General features: G+C 36.7%; 2 protein-coding genes across 2 annotated transcripts in view; one reads left to right on the forward strand and one right to left on the reverse strand.

Annotated features, from left to right (window-relative positions):
- Nucleotides 1-16,224, forward strand: part of CEP89 (centrosomal protein 89) — a 211,511-nt gene that overhangs the window by 131,517 nt on the left and 63,770 nt on the right. The window contains exon 12 of the mRNA XM_068127073.2: nucleotides 15,179-15,353. Coding sequence (XP_067983174.2) covers nucleotides 15,179-15,353 — 175 coding nt within the window. The remainder of the gene's footprint in view (nucleotides 1-15,178; nucleotides 15,354-16,224) is intronic.
- Nucleotides 1-16,224, reverse strand: part of LOC137434252 (E3 ubiquitin-protein ligase RNF182-like) — a 142,511-nt gene that overhangs the window by 70,159 nt on the left and 56,128 nt on the right. The window lies entirely within an intron of this gene.

A 16,224-nucleotide genomic window follows, 5' to 3' on the forward strand; every position in this document is an offset into this window, starting at 1 on the left:
GCCAGAGGTATCGTGGCTTTCCTTGAAGAACACCCAAATTCCAAGTGTAGGTAGTGTGTTCCAGTTTAACGTGTTGACATCTTCTTTTAAGGTATGATACATTTAGCGGTTTCTTTGAGTTAAGTCTTCTATTTAACATCTCTTCTGTTTTAAGATTAGGAGTATATTCACTGATATACCAACACAAATCATTAATAACAAATTTATTGTTGTCTCCAAAAGCATTTTCAACCCCAAAAAGCAACCTATTTACATTATCATTCCTTTGTAGTTGAAATCTAATTTTAAGACCATACAAAACTTTGTCATAATCACAAAATCCAAATATACCTTTCAGAGGTACTGCTACGGTAAAACTATTCTCTGGTTTTGTGTCATCATTATACATTGCCTTCCTTTGACTATAACCAGGGTCTGTGTTTGTACCCGTTGACATATCAGGAATAAAACCTTCAACAGCTCCCTTACCCATTCTATCACCAAACGAATATAGTGTAAATTTCATCATTTCAGATGTAGCAGAGACATAATCAACCGCTTCAACCTCTTGTGTTCCAATATACAGGCGAACACTATCAAACATTTTCCAGAAGAAATCATTTACGAGTGTAGCATTAGTATTATTCGCAGCCTTAGTGAATTTAAATTTACACAGCAAGAAACTATCAGTTATATTCAAGTAAGTTTGTTGATTATTTATTTCAAAACTTTTTGTTCCGTTTGAATTCCAGTCTGTTCCTGTTATAGCATTTACCTTAAAATAGTCTTCCTTTTTCGTGGAGTTTGAAATGATAATTGTATCATCCAAATCATAGATACTATCAATCGCTTCCATACTTGTATTTATATAGTATTAAAATCGTTGAAACCCTGACCCAAGTATTTTAATGATTTTTTGTCGTTCTTGTGAAGATAGTTGAGTTTTACCTTTTTTTATTTCTTTGATTGCTTGTAATTTATGAGACTCATTTTGAGCATCTTTTATACTCTTTATAGCACCCGCAACGGAGCCCACGGCAGAAGCAGTTGAACCAATTAGGTCTTTATGTTTAAGGATGGTTGAACCAATACCCATTAGAGTATCAATTATCCCATCTCCTTTATTTCGAAATTGATGACCTACACCTCGTTGTCTCTTAGGTTTATAGTATCCTCTCCTAAGAAACATACCTTCACCCTTATAGTATGGTGAAAGGTACATGCCCTCCCCTGTAATTATTTTATATTTTCCCAACTCGTGTTTTCTCACAATAACCATTATTTATTTATTGAAAAACTTCACGTAGGTGAATTCTGATGGATATAATTTCATCATTAAAGGATATCATACGATTATCTTGGTCGGTTATCCTAAAATTTACTCTGTATATGGTTTTTCCTGACACAGGTAAATAGACAAGATTTTTTGGTTCCATATTAAATTTATAACCAATCGGGGTTGAGTATGCACTGAATGAAAATATTGTATTTGTTCTTATTCCATCGTTATAAGCACCATCAATCAAATCACAATGAATTAATACTGAATTTATACCGGAGGATATTTGGATAACATTATCACTGTAAAACGTCCCGTTATTTTCAATCTTTTTTGAAGAGAAACCCAATAGCTCTCTAAACGAATTTTCAATCGTGAAATCAACTTTATAATTATTTTTAAGTTTAATAGTTGATTTTGAAGTGTGTTTTTGAATATCTATTACAATATTTTTTGGTTCATCACCTTTTTCTTTCATAAGGCGAGAGACTTCTGAATATATTTGAGAAATCTCGTAAGCTCCAGGTGAAACGGTTATAGTTTTATATCCACTTCCTGGATTATAACTAAACTTGTTGTTTTTCTCTGTGATATTAAACAAGGTATTATAAGTTTCCATCGAAAATAAAGATGCCTCATATGAGGTAAGGGGGTCAAGTTGTAGTGGGTAAGGGAATGAAGCTGTGTAATCGCTCGTTGTGAAATTAAAACTAAGAATTGTGCTTCTCATCTTATTTAATATCGAATAAAATATCTTTGTATTGACATTTATTAATTATTTTCATATTCATCAACTGATCTAAAATGGCTGAGGATTCATTAAAACAATTGTTGTTTCCAGCCTTCTTACTACCTAACAACAATAATAGCCTATTAACTAATTGTGATGGGTCATTTGGAAGAAAACTAACACCCGAACCAAGCTTACTTAAAGCATCAATAATATGTTTCTCCTTCTCATTCTTCTTACTTTTACCAGCAACAGAAACTCCATAATCAAGTGCATTTAGCAACTCAATATATACCCTATCTTCCTCTCTTTCCATATCAAGTGGTTCCTCAAAATATTTTGAACCGCTGAATCCGGGGTTTGTTAGAAGAAACATTAATCTTGGAGTTTTTTTTGTTTGTTTTTTTGTTTTTTTTTTTGTATACAAGATCGAGGCTCGTGAAAGAGCGAACATTAATCACACAGAAAGACAAACCGACACATAAAACATATAACATAGGGAGCGGTAGACAAGATGGGGAGAGAGGGGGAAGGACACAAACACAACATTTGAGAGCAGGGACCGAGAGACATGGAGACATCGAGAGATCTGAGAGAGGGCGAGGGCTTTGGAGGGGGGGGGGGGGGCGTGGGAAGGGGGCGGTGGGAGAGGTATAAAACATATGGACACTGCCAGGACTTCCAGGAAAGAAGTTGGAATTTCAAACAAGGTGGATCTGGGGTGAATTAGCGGGGGTAGAAAAGATCAAGGTTTTGGATGGGGGAAGATAAGAGATGGTGGTGAACAGCTGTTTTAAAGACCTGGAGGGAGGAGTGGGATTGAAGGGAGTGAGGGAGTTTGTTCCAGAGGCGGGAGAAAAGAGGAATGAAAGAGTGAAGGTGAGCAGAGAGCCGAGATTTCGGCAGTTTAACCATCAGAGGGTTGCTGGCAGATCTTGTGCGACCTGTAGGAATATTTGGGGGACAGAGCACAGAGAGAGCTGGGGGTGCAAGGCCGGAGAGGAGTCGGTAGAAGACAGAAAGACCACCGACCTGCCTGCGGTGAGTGAGTGAAAGGCCCTCAGAGATAGCTTCATCGCGGGAGATTCCAATAATTCTGAAAGCTTTGGTTTCAACAGCGTGAAGCCGAGCTAGGTGTGAGGCAGGAGCACCGGCCCATAGGGGAGAACAGTATTCCATTGAGCTGCGGATGAAAGCCTTGTATGTGGTGAGGAGCTCAGGTGTGCCGAGGAAGGACTTCGCACGACGGAGGATGCCCAGTCGGCGACTGGCTTTGGAGGCCAGCTTGGAAATGTGGTTTTCCCAAGAAAGATCATGGCAGATAGTGAGACCCAAAATCTTGAGCGACAGAACTTCTTGGAGAGGATTGTTGAGAAAGTAGATGGGAGGGTTGTCCAGTCGATCTTTTCGGAGAGACATAGTAAGAGTGTGAGATTTGTCAGGATTGAAAGACATGTTCCACTTGTTTGACCAGTCTGTGATTTTGTCCAGGTCTTCAGAGAGTGAGGAGGCAGCAGACTGCCGATCTGAGGGAAGAGGAATGGAGCGGCAGAGAGTGGAGTCATCAGCAAAGAGATAGAGAGGATTTTCGAGAGAGTCAGAGAGATCATTGATGAAGAGCAGAAAAAGCACGGGGCCCAGAACACTGCCTTGGGGAACTCCAGCCTGAACAGGAAGAGGAGATGAGAGAAACCCATTCAGGGCCACACGTTGACGACGACTAGAGAGGAAGTCCGCCAGCCATGCGTGGAGATTTCCATGGATACCAAAGGAGGAGAGTTTGGTGAGCAGAGCGGGGTGCCAGACCGTGTCGAAGGCACGTGATATGTCGAGGGAGACAGCTCTAATTTCCTGTTTGGTATTGAGGACCTCCATCCATTGTTGAGACAGCAGAAGCAGCATGTCCAGAGTAGAGTGACCTGGTCTGAAACCAAATTGATGATCAGAGATCAAGCCATTGGAGAAGAGGAAAGATTTCATATCCGAAGCAATGATGGATTCCATGACTTTGCTGATAATTGGGAGAAGGCTGATTGGTCTGTAGTTGCTAGGATCTGTTTTTGCACCTTTTTTGTGCAAAGCGGTGATGTTGGCTGATTTCCAAGCAGATGGCAGTTGACCTTGAGCAAAAGAGAGGGTGAAGAGAACAGAGAGAGGGTGAGATAGAGCAGTAGAGCAGGATTTTAGGACCCGTGGGCTTATGCCGTCGGGTCCAGTTGCAGAATCAGAGTCGAGGGTTGACAGAAACTTTTCCACCTTGTCAGGAGGAAAGGACACGGAGTCCAGGAGCAGCAGGGTACGACTGGGTATGGTGGGTACAGAGAGGGATGGGTTTGGGACACAAGATTTAGAGGCAAACACAGAGTTGAGGCATTCAGCTTTTTCACGTGCGGAGTCAGCTGTGTAGCCGTTTGAGGTAAGGGAGGGGATGGAGGGGGAACAAACACCAGAAACGGATTTGACCAGACGCCACCAGGATTTGGAAGAGGGAGACAGATAAGAGAGTTCGGTCTTGAGAATGGAGAGATATTGTTTCCTGGCTCTCCTGAGGGTGGACACACACTTGTTTCGGGCTTTGTGAAAGGAAATGAGATTTCCTTCCGTTGGATTTGCTTTCCAGGAGACGAAGGCAAGTTGTTTCTGGGCAACAGCCTCACCACAAGATTCCGTGTACCATGGACGGGAGGAAGGGTATGACAACTGAAGACGAGATGGGATAAATCTGTGCATGAGAGAGAGCAATTTACTTTGGAAGAATTCCCAGGATGAGTTGATGTCAGAGGTGGTAGAGATGGGAGACCAGTCCAGATGATTGATGGCTGCTTGAAGACCGTGCCAGTTGGCCTGAGTGAAATGCCAGACTCGTCGACGCTGAGCAGGCTCCCTGAGGATGGTCAGAGAGATGTCCACTTTGTTAATTTAACATTTGGTTGAGTAGAACTCAAGAACATCAATTCATCATTAAATATCAATACCTTTTCTTTCACAAGATGGAACACTGCTGGTTCTTCTGTTGGAATGAGACCTGCTCTGGTTTTTGAATCTGCCAAATATTCATTGTTTTGAAGAGCTTCCACTACATAATTAGGGGGTTGATTTACCTCCTCAAGTTTCTGAAATAATTCTTCATCATTATATTCTAATTTTCCAAGTTCATGTTTTGTTATCTGACTAAAATCTTTGAGCATTTGAAGTTTTTTCGGAGTAAATTCTACCGTGGGAACTGTAGGGTGTTGAGTTTTTAAAAGCGGTTTAAAGAATTTCTCTTGTTTTCTTTCAAAGGCTTCTTCACCAGTTAGTTTCTGTCTCCGTTTCTTCTTTATCTCTTCCTGTTGTTTAACAACTTTTGAAACTAATTGTTGATGTTCCTTAAACTTTCTTTCTCTTTCTTCGGCATTCATTTAGTATTGAAAAATATCATTTAATGAATTGTAAAGGTCAATGGGAAAATTTTCCTTTTCTTTGTCATTATAGTAAATGTGTTGAAATAAATCCTTTTCTTTAAATATTTCATCAAATTCTTTATTGGTATTAATACGAGTTGTTATTTCTTCTTCACTAATACTTGTATCTCTGCTTTTCATACGTTTGCGTTGTCTCCTCATCGATATCAAAACCGAATGATAAAATCTTAACTCCATCACCACACAATTGTTTAATAATTTGTCTCATTCCTTCAGGATTAGTTTCTAAAATCCCAAGACCATTAGATTTTACTTTATTTAACTCACTCTTACAATGTGAATATTTTGTAGAACCAAGAGAGACCTCCTCAAATATTTGACCTTCGTTCCTCAATCGCATATGTTCCTCCATTGAAATGTAGTAATAATCTTTCCCTTCTACTTCTCCTGGTCGCTTTGCTCTGGTTGTAGTACTCACAAAACGAATCATAGGGTGTTTTTAAAAAAAACTTACAATCTTTTCATTTTTACTATTCAAGAGTTTAGATTTATGAAAGTTCTTTCCTGAAGCAGATTTACCCACAAGATTAATATATAATAATAGTTATCATTTATATATGTAATTATGTTTAAAATAAAAATACATCCTTTAATATCTCATCTTGTTTCACAACAATATATTTATATTTTTCAATCGTGTGTTTCATATAATTTTCAAATTCTTTTTTACTACATAACGTAGAGCAATTATCTCTCCAAAAATTATTTACATCTATTGAATTTAACTTAAATAAAATAAAAGTATTGGCATTGTTTCTTATTGAGCGTCGAGGGTGTTGAAAATATGATTGACTAAGATATATACAATTACAAGAAGAATGTCTCCCTCTTGTATAGTAGCTATCCATTACTGTTTGGTTTCTCTCATTAACACAATCATCAAAGATGACGAGGTTCTTTTTTGATTTATCTAAATCTTGAGGTGAAGGTATATCATCCGTATTATCACTGAGAATACAAGTTATGGGTTTTGGTTTCGATTTTGATTTCTGTGTATCACAAAATAATTGTATTATATCTTCAATATTATAATCATTTAGTTTGTTTTGAAGTTTAAATAAACCGATAATGTCTTCCTTTTTAAGACCTGCATTAAAACCCTGTGAGAGTAGTTGATACTCGGGTTGAAAACTAGACTTTGTAAAAATTATTAAATTATCATAATCTAAAAAATTAGGACCAAGGAGCATCTTTAAAAGTAAACAGGTTTTTCCACATTCGCTTGAACCAACTATTAGACATCTCAATGAATTTGGAATGTTTTTATGGTTATTAAATTTTATCTTATTTTCCCAAACGGGTAAAAAATCATGCATTTATATATTTGGAAAACAAGTCATCTAACTTTTTTTGAGCTATTTTAGAAACTATATTTTATCCTGAGTTCGGGTTTAATTTCAAAATAATTCATTATTTTATTTATATAGTATCTTGTATTAACATTTCCATTAAAATTATTTTGAATAATAAATATCATTAAACCCTTATACATTTCCTCAATGCAAATAGTCTCTTCCCTTGAAAGAAATGGTGTATTTATCATCACAATACTTAACATTCATCTCTCTTATTAATCTTGTAAAGTAATTCATTTTTGGTTCTAATTTAAAAGAGTTATATATATTTTTATATTTTTTATTATCATTAATTAAAATTAAATCACAGAAAATACATTGTTTATATGAACCCTCATTATTAAGCCCTATTCTATCACAAGCCGGACAATTCTCTAATTTATCATATGGAGAGTCTGGAAATTCTAAATATCCTTCAGAACTTATCATATTTATATGGTAAATTTTTACTTAAACTAAACGCAAGTTTATTCCTTAATAAATACAATGTTTCAAAGCACAAAAGACAAATTTCAATCAATCTCTACTTCGGTGAAAGATATAGAAAAATATGTCAAAGATGTTAAATTGAACAAAGATAAATATGGAAATTTTTGGGTAAAACCAGTTATGGAAAATAACATGAGCCCCTCTATTTCATTTAAAGGAAGAGCTCTAACTATACCTGGAAAGACATCCATTAAAGTAAATCTAACAAAAGTTTCTCCTCTACTCCTGGCAATTTATTCAAAGCTTGAAAAAGTGATTGACCATGATACTTTGAAAAAGAATGATAAGACCATCAACAATACTCGTGGAGAAATTTGTATTTACTTTAATAATCCAAAGGGTGTAGATCTAAGTAAAATGAATGATGTGAATATTTCTGGTGAAATGTCATTTCGTTCTATGATAGTTAGAGATTATTTAAAGATAACTTTTGATATTAAAAATGTAGAGATTGAATCCGTTAATGAAAGAAAGTATATTGGTATAGATGGAAAGGTTTTTTCTGCTAATTAAATATGAGTCATTACAGCAGTGAAGATTTTACTATTTCATTGAACTCGGACGATAGTGATGATAGTATTTCATTGAACTCGGACGATGGTGATGATAGTATTTCATTGAACACAGATGATAGTTATGATACTAATAGTTTGTGCTCAAATGATAGTTATGAGAGTAGCTTTATTGATGACTCTGAGTATGATTCTGAGTATTCATGTGATAGTTATGACTTCGATGATTCTGAGTGAAAAAGTGTTTTAGTTTAAGCACAGCGATGTATATAAAACGGAGCTGTAAAGCTCAAAAGTGTTTTATTTAAGCACAGCGATATATATAAAACGGAGCTGTAAAGCTCAAAAGTGTTTTATTTTAAGCACAGTGATATATATAAAACACCACGTTTTCTCACGCAAAAATATGGTTTATTGTGATACTTGCGAGAAGGAAGTAAAATATTATAAACAACATATTCTCACCGCAAAACATACATACAACATTCTTAACAAACTTTCCCCTCTTCCACCTAAAACAAAACATTGTAAGGTCTGTAAAACAACCATCCTCAAGAAGGGGTTTAAAGCCCATCTTAAAACTAACAAACACTTGTCAAAATTGTTTACTATTAAAAACTCTGATGGTGCATTCAAAGGACATATTAAAATAAGAGTCTTTAACTTCAAACCTCCTGAACCAGAGTCTATAGTTGATGCTGTAGAAATAGTTAAACCTGCTGTTCAAACGTTGATTGAAAAAACACTTAAAGAAATGAAACCACTTAAATTTTATATGGGAGTAAAATTAGAAATGACAAAGGACGAAGGAGTTATAGATACACCATACATGAGAACTGAGCCACACTTTATATCTTCATATCAAGATTTTAAAACATCAGGAGTCTATGATGAACTTATTAAACAAGAGCAAGATGTGGATAATTCAATTGTAGGAAGTGGATTCAATATAGGAAAAATTATTTACATAGACATTCATATTCTTAAATCAGATCCTCTAACAGCTTCTTCTTACATTGATTTACCCAGTGTTATCAAAAATAGAAAAGCAGTTATCAATATCAAAAATAAAGACAATAAATGTTTTCTCTGGTCTATTCTAGCACACTTACATCCTCCACATTTTCATGATGAAAGAGTATCTCATTATAAAAAATATGAGAATACATTAAATACGAAAGATCTAAAGTTTCCGATGACTTTAAATGATATTCCTAAATTTGAAAAGTTGAATAATTTATCAGTTAATGTTTATGGTCTAACAGAAACAAACAACATTCAGGTTTTAAAGCTTTCTGACAATTGTAAACAAACTCATATTAATCTTCTATATTTTAATTCAGACGAAAATTCACATTATACATACATCAAAGATATTACAAAATTAATAAAACCACAAGTATGTAAAAGAACAAATAAAATATATATTTGTATGCGTTGTCTTAACTTCTTCCATACACAAGAAAGATTAGATAAACATTCAAATTATTGTGGTGAACATAAATCAACGGTAATCAACATGCCTAAAAAAGACTCAAAGATCACATTCAAAGATGAAAAGAAAACAATAAAACATCCATTTGTTATATATGCTGATTTTGAAAGTATTTTAGAAAAAATTGATTCTGCTTCTCCAGATCCAAAAGAATCATACACAAATAAATATCAAAAACATACTCCTTGTGGTTTTTGTTATTATATCAAATCATCCGTTGGTGATAAATATAACAAGTTAGAGATGTATAGAGGCTCAAATACCCCAGAGGAGTTTGTGAAACGACTAGAAAAAGACTGTGTTCGATTAACCAAGATAATGAGAGAAACCAATAAACCAATGTCCTTAACAAGTAAAGAAAAAAGGGAATTTATAAAAAACAATGTCTGTCATATTTGTGAGGAGAAAATTGGTAAAGGTCTAAAGGTTAGAGACCATTGTCATCTCACTGGTAAATATAGAGGTCCGGCTCATCAAAGTTGTAATATTAATTATCAACTCCCCTCTTTCATTCCTGTCTTTCTTCATAACAACGCTCATTATGATACACATCTATTTATCAAGGAACTCTCAAAGACTTCTGGAAGTATCTCAGCAATTCCAAACACGGATCAGAAATACATTTCATTCACAAAAACAATTCACACATCTCCTATTACTCATATCAGATTTATTGATACATTTAAATTCATGGCAAGTCCATTGGCTAACTTGGTTCAAAATCTAAAAGAGTTTCCATGTCTTTCAGAGTATTTTTTAGATAAAGATTTTCTAACACAAAAGGGAATTTACCCCTATGACTATATGGACTCATTTGAGAGATTCAATGAAACACAACTTCCTTTAAAAGAAAATTTCTATAACAAATTAAATAATAGTCATATATCTGATAAAGATTATGTACACGCACAAAATGTTTGGAAAAAATATAACATTAAGAATCTTGGTGAGTATCACGATTTGTACCTCAAAACGGATGTGCTTTTGTTGGCTGATGTGTTTGAGGCTTTCAGAACAATCTGTCATTCTGGATATGGATTGGATCCTGCTCACTATTACACTGCTCCTGGATTGGCTTGGAGCGCGATGTTAAAAATGACAAAACAAGATTTGGATTTGATAACCGATGTTGATATGCTTTTGATGATTGAAAAGGAAAAGAGAGGAGGAATTTCACAAGTCTGTTCAAAGAGATATGCTAAAGCAAATAACAAGTACATTCCAAATTATGATCCATCGGTAGAGAGCTCCTACTTGATGTATTATGATGCGAACAACCTGTATGGCTGGGCAATGTCTCAGGCTCTTCCTTATGGAAAACTTAGATGGGTAAAGGAAAAAGATTACAAAAAGGTTTTACAAGATGTATGTATCTCTACACAAAAAGAATTGGATGATTCAAAGGTTGGTTATTATTTTGAGGTCGATTTGAAATATCCAGAGGAACTTCATAACCTACACAAAGATCTCCCATTTGCTTGTGAAAAGGAAAGTCCAAAGAAGGAGTGGTTAAGTGATTATCAACAATCATTTAATATAGGTGAATCAACAGAAAAATTACTTACTACATTATATAACAAGAAAAATTATGTTCTACACCAAAGAAATTTGCGACAATATTTATCAAAAGGTCTAAGAGTAGAGAAGATCCATAGGGTTCTAAAGTTCAATCAAAGTCATTGGTTGAAGGGGTACATTGATTTTAATACACAAAGAAGAACAGTCAAAAACAGATTTTGAGAAAGACTTTTATAAATTGATGAATAATGCGGTCTTTGGTAAGACCATGGAAAATGTGAGAAAAAGACAAAATATCAGACTATCAACATCTTGGAAACAAGCATCAAAATTAATTAATAGACCGAGTTTTACTAGAGCTGAGGTCTTTACTGAGAACTTTTATTCGATCCATTTGATTAAAGAGAGTATTGAAATGGACAAACCTATTTATATTGGAACATCAATTCTTGATTTATCAAAGTCATTAATGTATGATTACTTTTATAATAACTTGAGGAAGAAATATCAAAATGATGTTCATCTACTTTATATGGATACAGATAGTTTTATTTTGCAAATTAATACTGATGATGTTTATTCAGACATGAAAAAGGACATTAATATCTATGACACTAGTAATTACAGTCCAGAGAGTGAGTTGTTCTCTTCTAAAAATAAAAAGGTGATTGGAAAGTTTAAGGATGAATTAGGAGGAAATGTCATGAGTGAATTTGTGGGATTGAGGTCTAAGGCTTATGCTTATAAATACATTGTGAATAACGTTGAAAAAACTGATAAGAAGTTAAAAGGCATAAAGAAAAATGTCATTAAAGAAACAATAAACTTTAAGGATTATTATAACTGTTTAACAACAAAGAAAGAAGAGTTTAGAAAGATTAATGGAATAAGAAGTTATAAACATAAATTATATTCAGAAGAGGTGAATAAGAAAGCATTGGGGGCTTTTGATGATAAGAGGTTTATTTTAGAAAATGGAATTGATAGTCTCCCTTATGGTTATACAAGTATATAAGTGATAAGTTAAAAAGGGGGGTTAGGGATTTTAATGGGCTACCGCCGCCTTTTTACTATCTATCTATAATTCCAGTAATCTCTGTATGTGTGTCTGTGTGTTTGTCTGTGTGTTTGTCTGTGTGTTTGTCTGTGACCGCTGTTTCTCGACAACCACGGGTCCGATATACTTGAAACTTGCCAGATATATTGCTGGGTACCCGAGGATGTGCCTTTTCAAGGTTTCATATTAATCGGAGAAGTAGTTACCGAGCTATGTCCAAAAAACGATTCAACCATTCAGAGAGCAGCGAGCTATCACGTGTGCCGAACGTGGCGAACAGACTCTGCCTCGGACGGCACATTTGAGAGCGTATTCATTTATTTCACTTTGGCAAACTATGTTGGCGCTATGTTGGCGTTAAACTATGTTTTAAAACTAATTAAAACTAATTTGCGATTCATCGTAACTGCGATATGCGACCTTCCGGACAGTCAAATGAGGACGTCACTTCCGGACTTACGGATAGTCATAGTGACGACGTACTGATGCTGAACGTGGCGAGCAGACGCTGCCTCGGACGGCACATTTGAGAGCGTATTCATTTATTTGACGTTGCAATCTGTGTTGATTGTTGTAAGGTACGATCGATTGTAGTACACGTTTATAATAACTCTGCCGATACAGGCCCGATTAACTGCAGCGCCATCCGAGCTGCGGCGTCGGGACGATACATTCATTGTACGGTCACATCACGCACTTACGGGCACGCCCATGTGCCCATGGGCACGCCCATGCATGCATGGGCGAAGACATTTTTTTTTTTTTTTTTGGCAAGGAACGGGCACCCACGTACAGGCACGTCCTAGTTATATAAATGATAGAACCAAGTACCAACCAGACTAAAGAGTGGAGGTGTAATCAACCTTGGTATATAAATGGTAAACATAACGAATGTGAAAAATATCAAATAGGTATAATTGAAAAGACAACTGGTAAAAAAATTTACAAAACAAATAAGAGAATTAATTTAAATACCGGTGAATTGGGTAAAAAAGATGGAAATATTTTTGAGTGGACGGAAAACTTTGATGGTTGCCAGGAAAATACATACTTTAATTTTAAAATGGTATGTGGCACTGGAGGCACTCAAACAAGAACATTGAGGGAGGTTTACCATTTTATCTTAGCTCAGTTAAAATATCTTAATAAAGAACCAAACTCAAACATCTTTTTTGTTAATATATTAGATGGTGAAGGGAGTGGCAAGAGAATTAAATTATTTCCCACGCATAAACAAATATTTGTAGGGTCGTTGTTTGAGTGGGTCAAAGATGATTCACCAGATGATATTAAGAGTAAAAGGTTAAAAGGTCCATAAGGTCAGAAGGATCACAGGTTCACACAGAAGGACCATTGTTTAAGTGGTCTAATGAATAAGGATAACATGTCAAAAGGTTAGAAGGTTCGTAAAGAACAGGGTGAGAGAAATAGAGGTGTTTAGGGGCAATGAGGGAGGGGAAAAATGAACATGTAAGTCAATGGGAAAATGAGAGTGTCCCAGAAGCAACATATATACACTACTGGTGACCCTCTAGACTCTAGAGTGTGGCTCGTACCGAGCGATAAAGTTATTGGAGCATGGAATGAAGGTATTGGAAAGGGTGTTAGAGAGGAGGATAAGGAAGAAAGTGAAGATCGACGAAATGCAGTTTGGATTTATGCCAGGAAGAGGAACGACAGACGTGCTTTTTATTGTGAGGTAGTTGCAGGAGAAGTACATGGAGAAGAGGAAGAAGTTGTTTCTTGGGTTTGTTGATCTGGAGAAAGCATTTGATCGGGTTCCACGCAAAGTATTGACATGGGCAATGAGGAAGTTAGGAGTGGAGGAATGGTTGATCAGAGTAGTGATGGCAATGTACAAAAGAGCGCGCACAGCTGTAAGGACGGGAACAGTGGTGAGTTTGAAGTGAAGGTGGGAGTGCCTCAGGGGTCGGTACTAGGTCCACTACTATTTGTAGCTGTGATGGAGGTGCTGGCTCAGAACGTAAAGGAGGGTTTACCGTGGGAGTTGTTGTATGCAGATGATCTGGTGTTGATTGCGGAAAGTATGGATGGACTGAAGGAAAAGATGAACAGGTGGAAGGAATGTGTGGAGACAAAAGGTCTGAAGGTGAATATCGGAAAGACGAAGGTGATGGCAAGTGGTAAAGCATGTGGTGAGGTGGAAATAACTGGGAAGTGGCCCTGTGCTGTGTGCAGGAAGGGTGTCGGAGTGAACTCCATTCAATGCACAATGTGCGCTTAGTGGGTTCATCAAAAATGTAGTGGTCTGAGAGGGTCATTAACCAGTGTGGCAGCTACATTCAAATGTAAGGTGTGCGCAGAGGGAGCTGCAGATGGAGGAAATGTTGAGTTGGATCTTGGAGACCTCGTGAAGCTGGAAGGTGTGAAAACATTTTGCTACCTCGGAGACATGCTGAATGGAGAAGGTGGATCAGACTCGGTAACGGTTGCTAGAGTGAGATGTGCATGGAAGAAGTTTCGGGAACTGAGTGGCGTGCTGATAAGGAGGGGAGTGTCGTTGAAGCTGAAGGGAAAGGTGTATGCTGCATGTGTGAGAAGTGTTATGATTTATGGGAGCGAGACATGGGTAATGAACGTAGAGCAGCAACGAAGGTTGGAAAGGGTGGAAATGTGAATAGTTCGATGGATGTGCGGAGTATCGTTGAGAGAGAGGAAGACAAATGATGAATTGCAAAAAATGATGGGAATAGAGCCTGTGATTGATGTTGTGAAGAGGAACAGGTTGAGATGGTTTGGTCATGTGTTGAGGAAGGATTAAAGTGACTGGTTGAGAAGAGTGATGGAAATGAATGTAGAAGGAAGTAGAGGACGGGGAAGACCGAGAAAGACTTGGCTAAAGATGGTCGAAGAAGAAATGCGGGCAAGGGGGTTAACAAGGAGAGATGCAGAAAATAGAGCAAGATGGAGAAGATTGTCATGGGGACCGCAAGGCTAACCCCCGCTCTAGCAGGGAAAATGGCCTTAAATGCATGTTGTTGTTGTATACTAACTTGGCTAGTAAATCGAGCAGTCATTCATTTGAGCATCCATGGCCAACTACTCTGACAGAATGTCAAGTGATTTTGTTATAATTTGAGGAATTTAAGAATGGTGATGATATTGAATAGTTTTACAAATTAGAGTTCCTTAGTCCCTATTTGTGAGACATATCCATGTACCGCCCTGGAAGATAGGTAGAATACTACTGCTTGGGAAACATTAAGCCTTTGACTAGAAACACTGCCTCCTTACGTCTCCGTCTATGCGCTTTCGTGTCCCCTTTTCCCTCCTTGACAGTCTCCCACCTGAGAGAACAGCTTTCCCACCTTGAGGAGGACAAGCGGTGGCTGACAGTGCGACTCATAGAAACCCAATCCACCCCTATGCCTTCAAAAGACGAGCAGCGAGCCTGTGGCACAGCTACAAATCACACAAATGACATGCTCGTGGTTTTGTGTGCAGAGTTACAAAGGTAGGTCATCCAGGTATTGGAGTGGTAGTGGTACTGATGGTTGTTGTTTCATGTACAGCGGTGAGAAATTTTGTGAACCCTTTCGAATTTTATGTATTTCTGCATAAATTTGACTTAAAATGTGATCAGATCTTCATCTAAGTCATAATAATAGACAATAAGTGGCTGAAATGGCTGAATGGAGTGGCTCAATAATAATAAAATTAATGTTATTGAGTGGTCCAGTCAAAGTCCTAACTTGAACCCAATTGAACATTTATGGCGAGACTTGAAGATTGCAGTCCATTGACGACCCCCATCGAACTTGACAGAACTAGAGCAATTTTCACATGAAGAATGGGCAAATATTTCACCATCTCACTGTATAAAGCTGGTAGAGACCTACAACCCAAAAAGACTAATAGCAATCATTACTGCAAAAGGTGATTCCACCAAGTACTGACTTAAGGGGCTGAATACTTTTGCAACCAGTGAATTTTGATTTATACATGTTTTTTGCAGGTATTTCTAACATGTAACCTCCTTCAACTATAACAGTGTAAAGTTTGATCTCTTCAGTAATGAATAAAAAAGTTCATTTTTGGATTGAGATTCGGAACCCTTTTTCAGGCACTTGGCCCAGTGCCACAGCCATGAATGGCAATTGAGTTTCTTCAATTCCCCAGGCACCACCAGTCCCGTGTACCCATCTGAAAGTATTTTCAAAGTTCTTCTGCCTCTGAATCGTATTCTGTTGTATTCCCAATTTTTTAAAGATTCTCAAATGCTTTTGTCACACATTACAATCATTACCTGCTTGTTGACTAATGAAAAACATTCAAATTTGCTGCTTTGAAGATGTTTATACTTAAAACGTCAGAGTGAGATTCAG

Source organism: Myxine glutinosa, chromosome 10, assembly GCF_964187855.1.
Source record: "Myxine glutinosa chromosome 10, kmMyxGlut1.1, whole genome shotgun sequence".
In the NCBI taxonomy this organism is placed as follows: Eukaryota; Metazoa; Chordata; class Myxini; order Myxiniformes; family Myxinidae; genus Myxine; species Myxine glutinosa.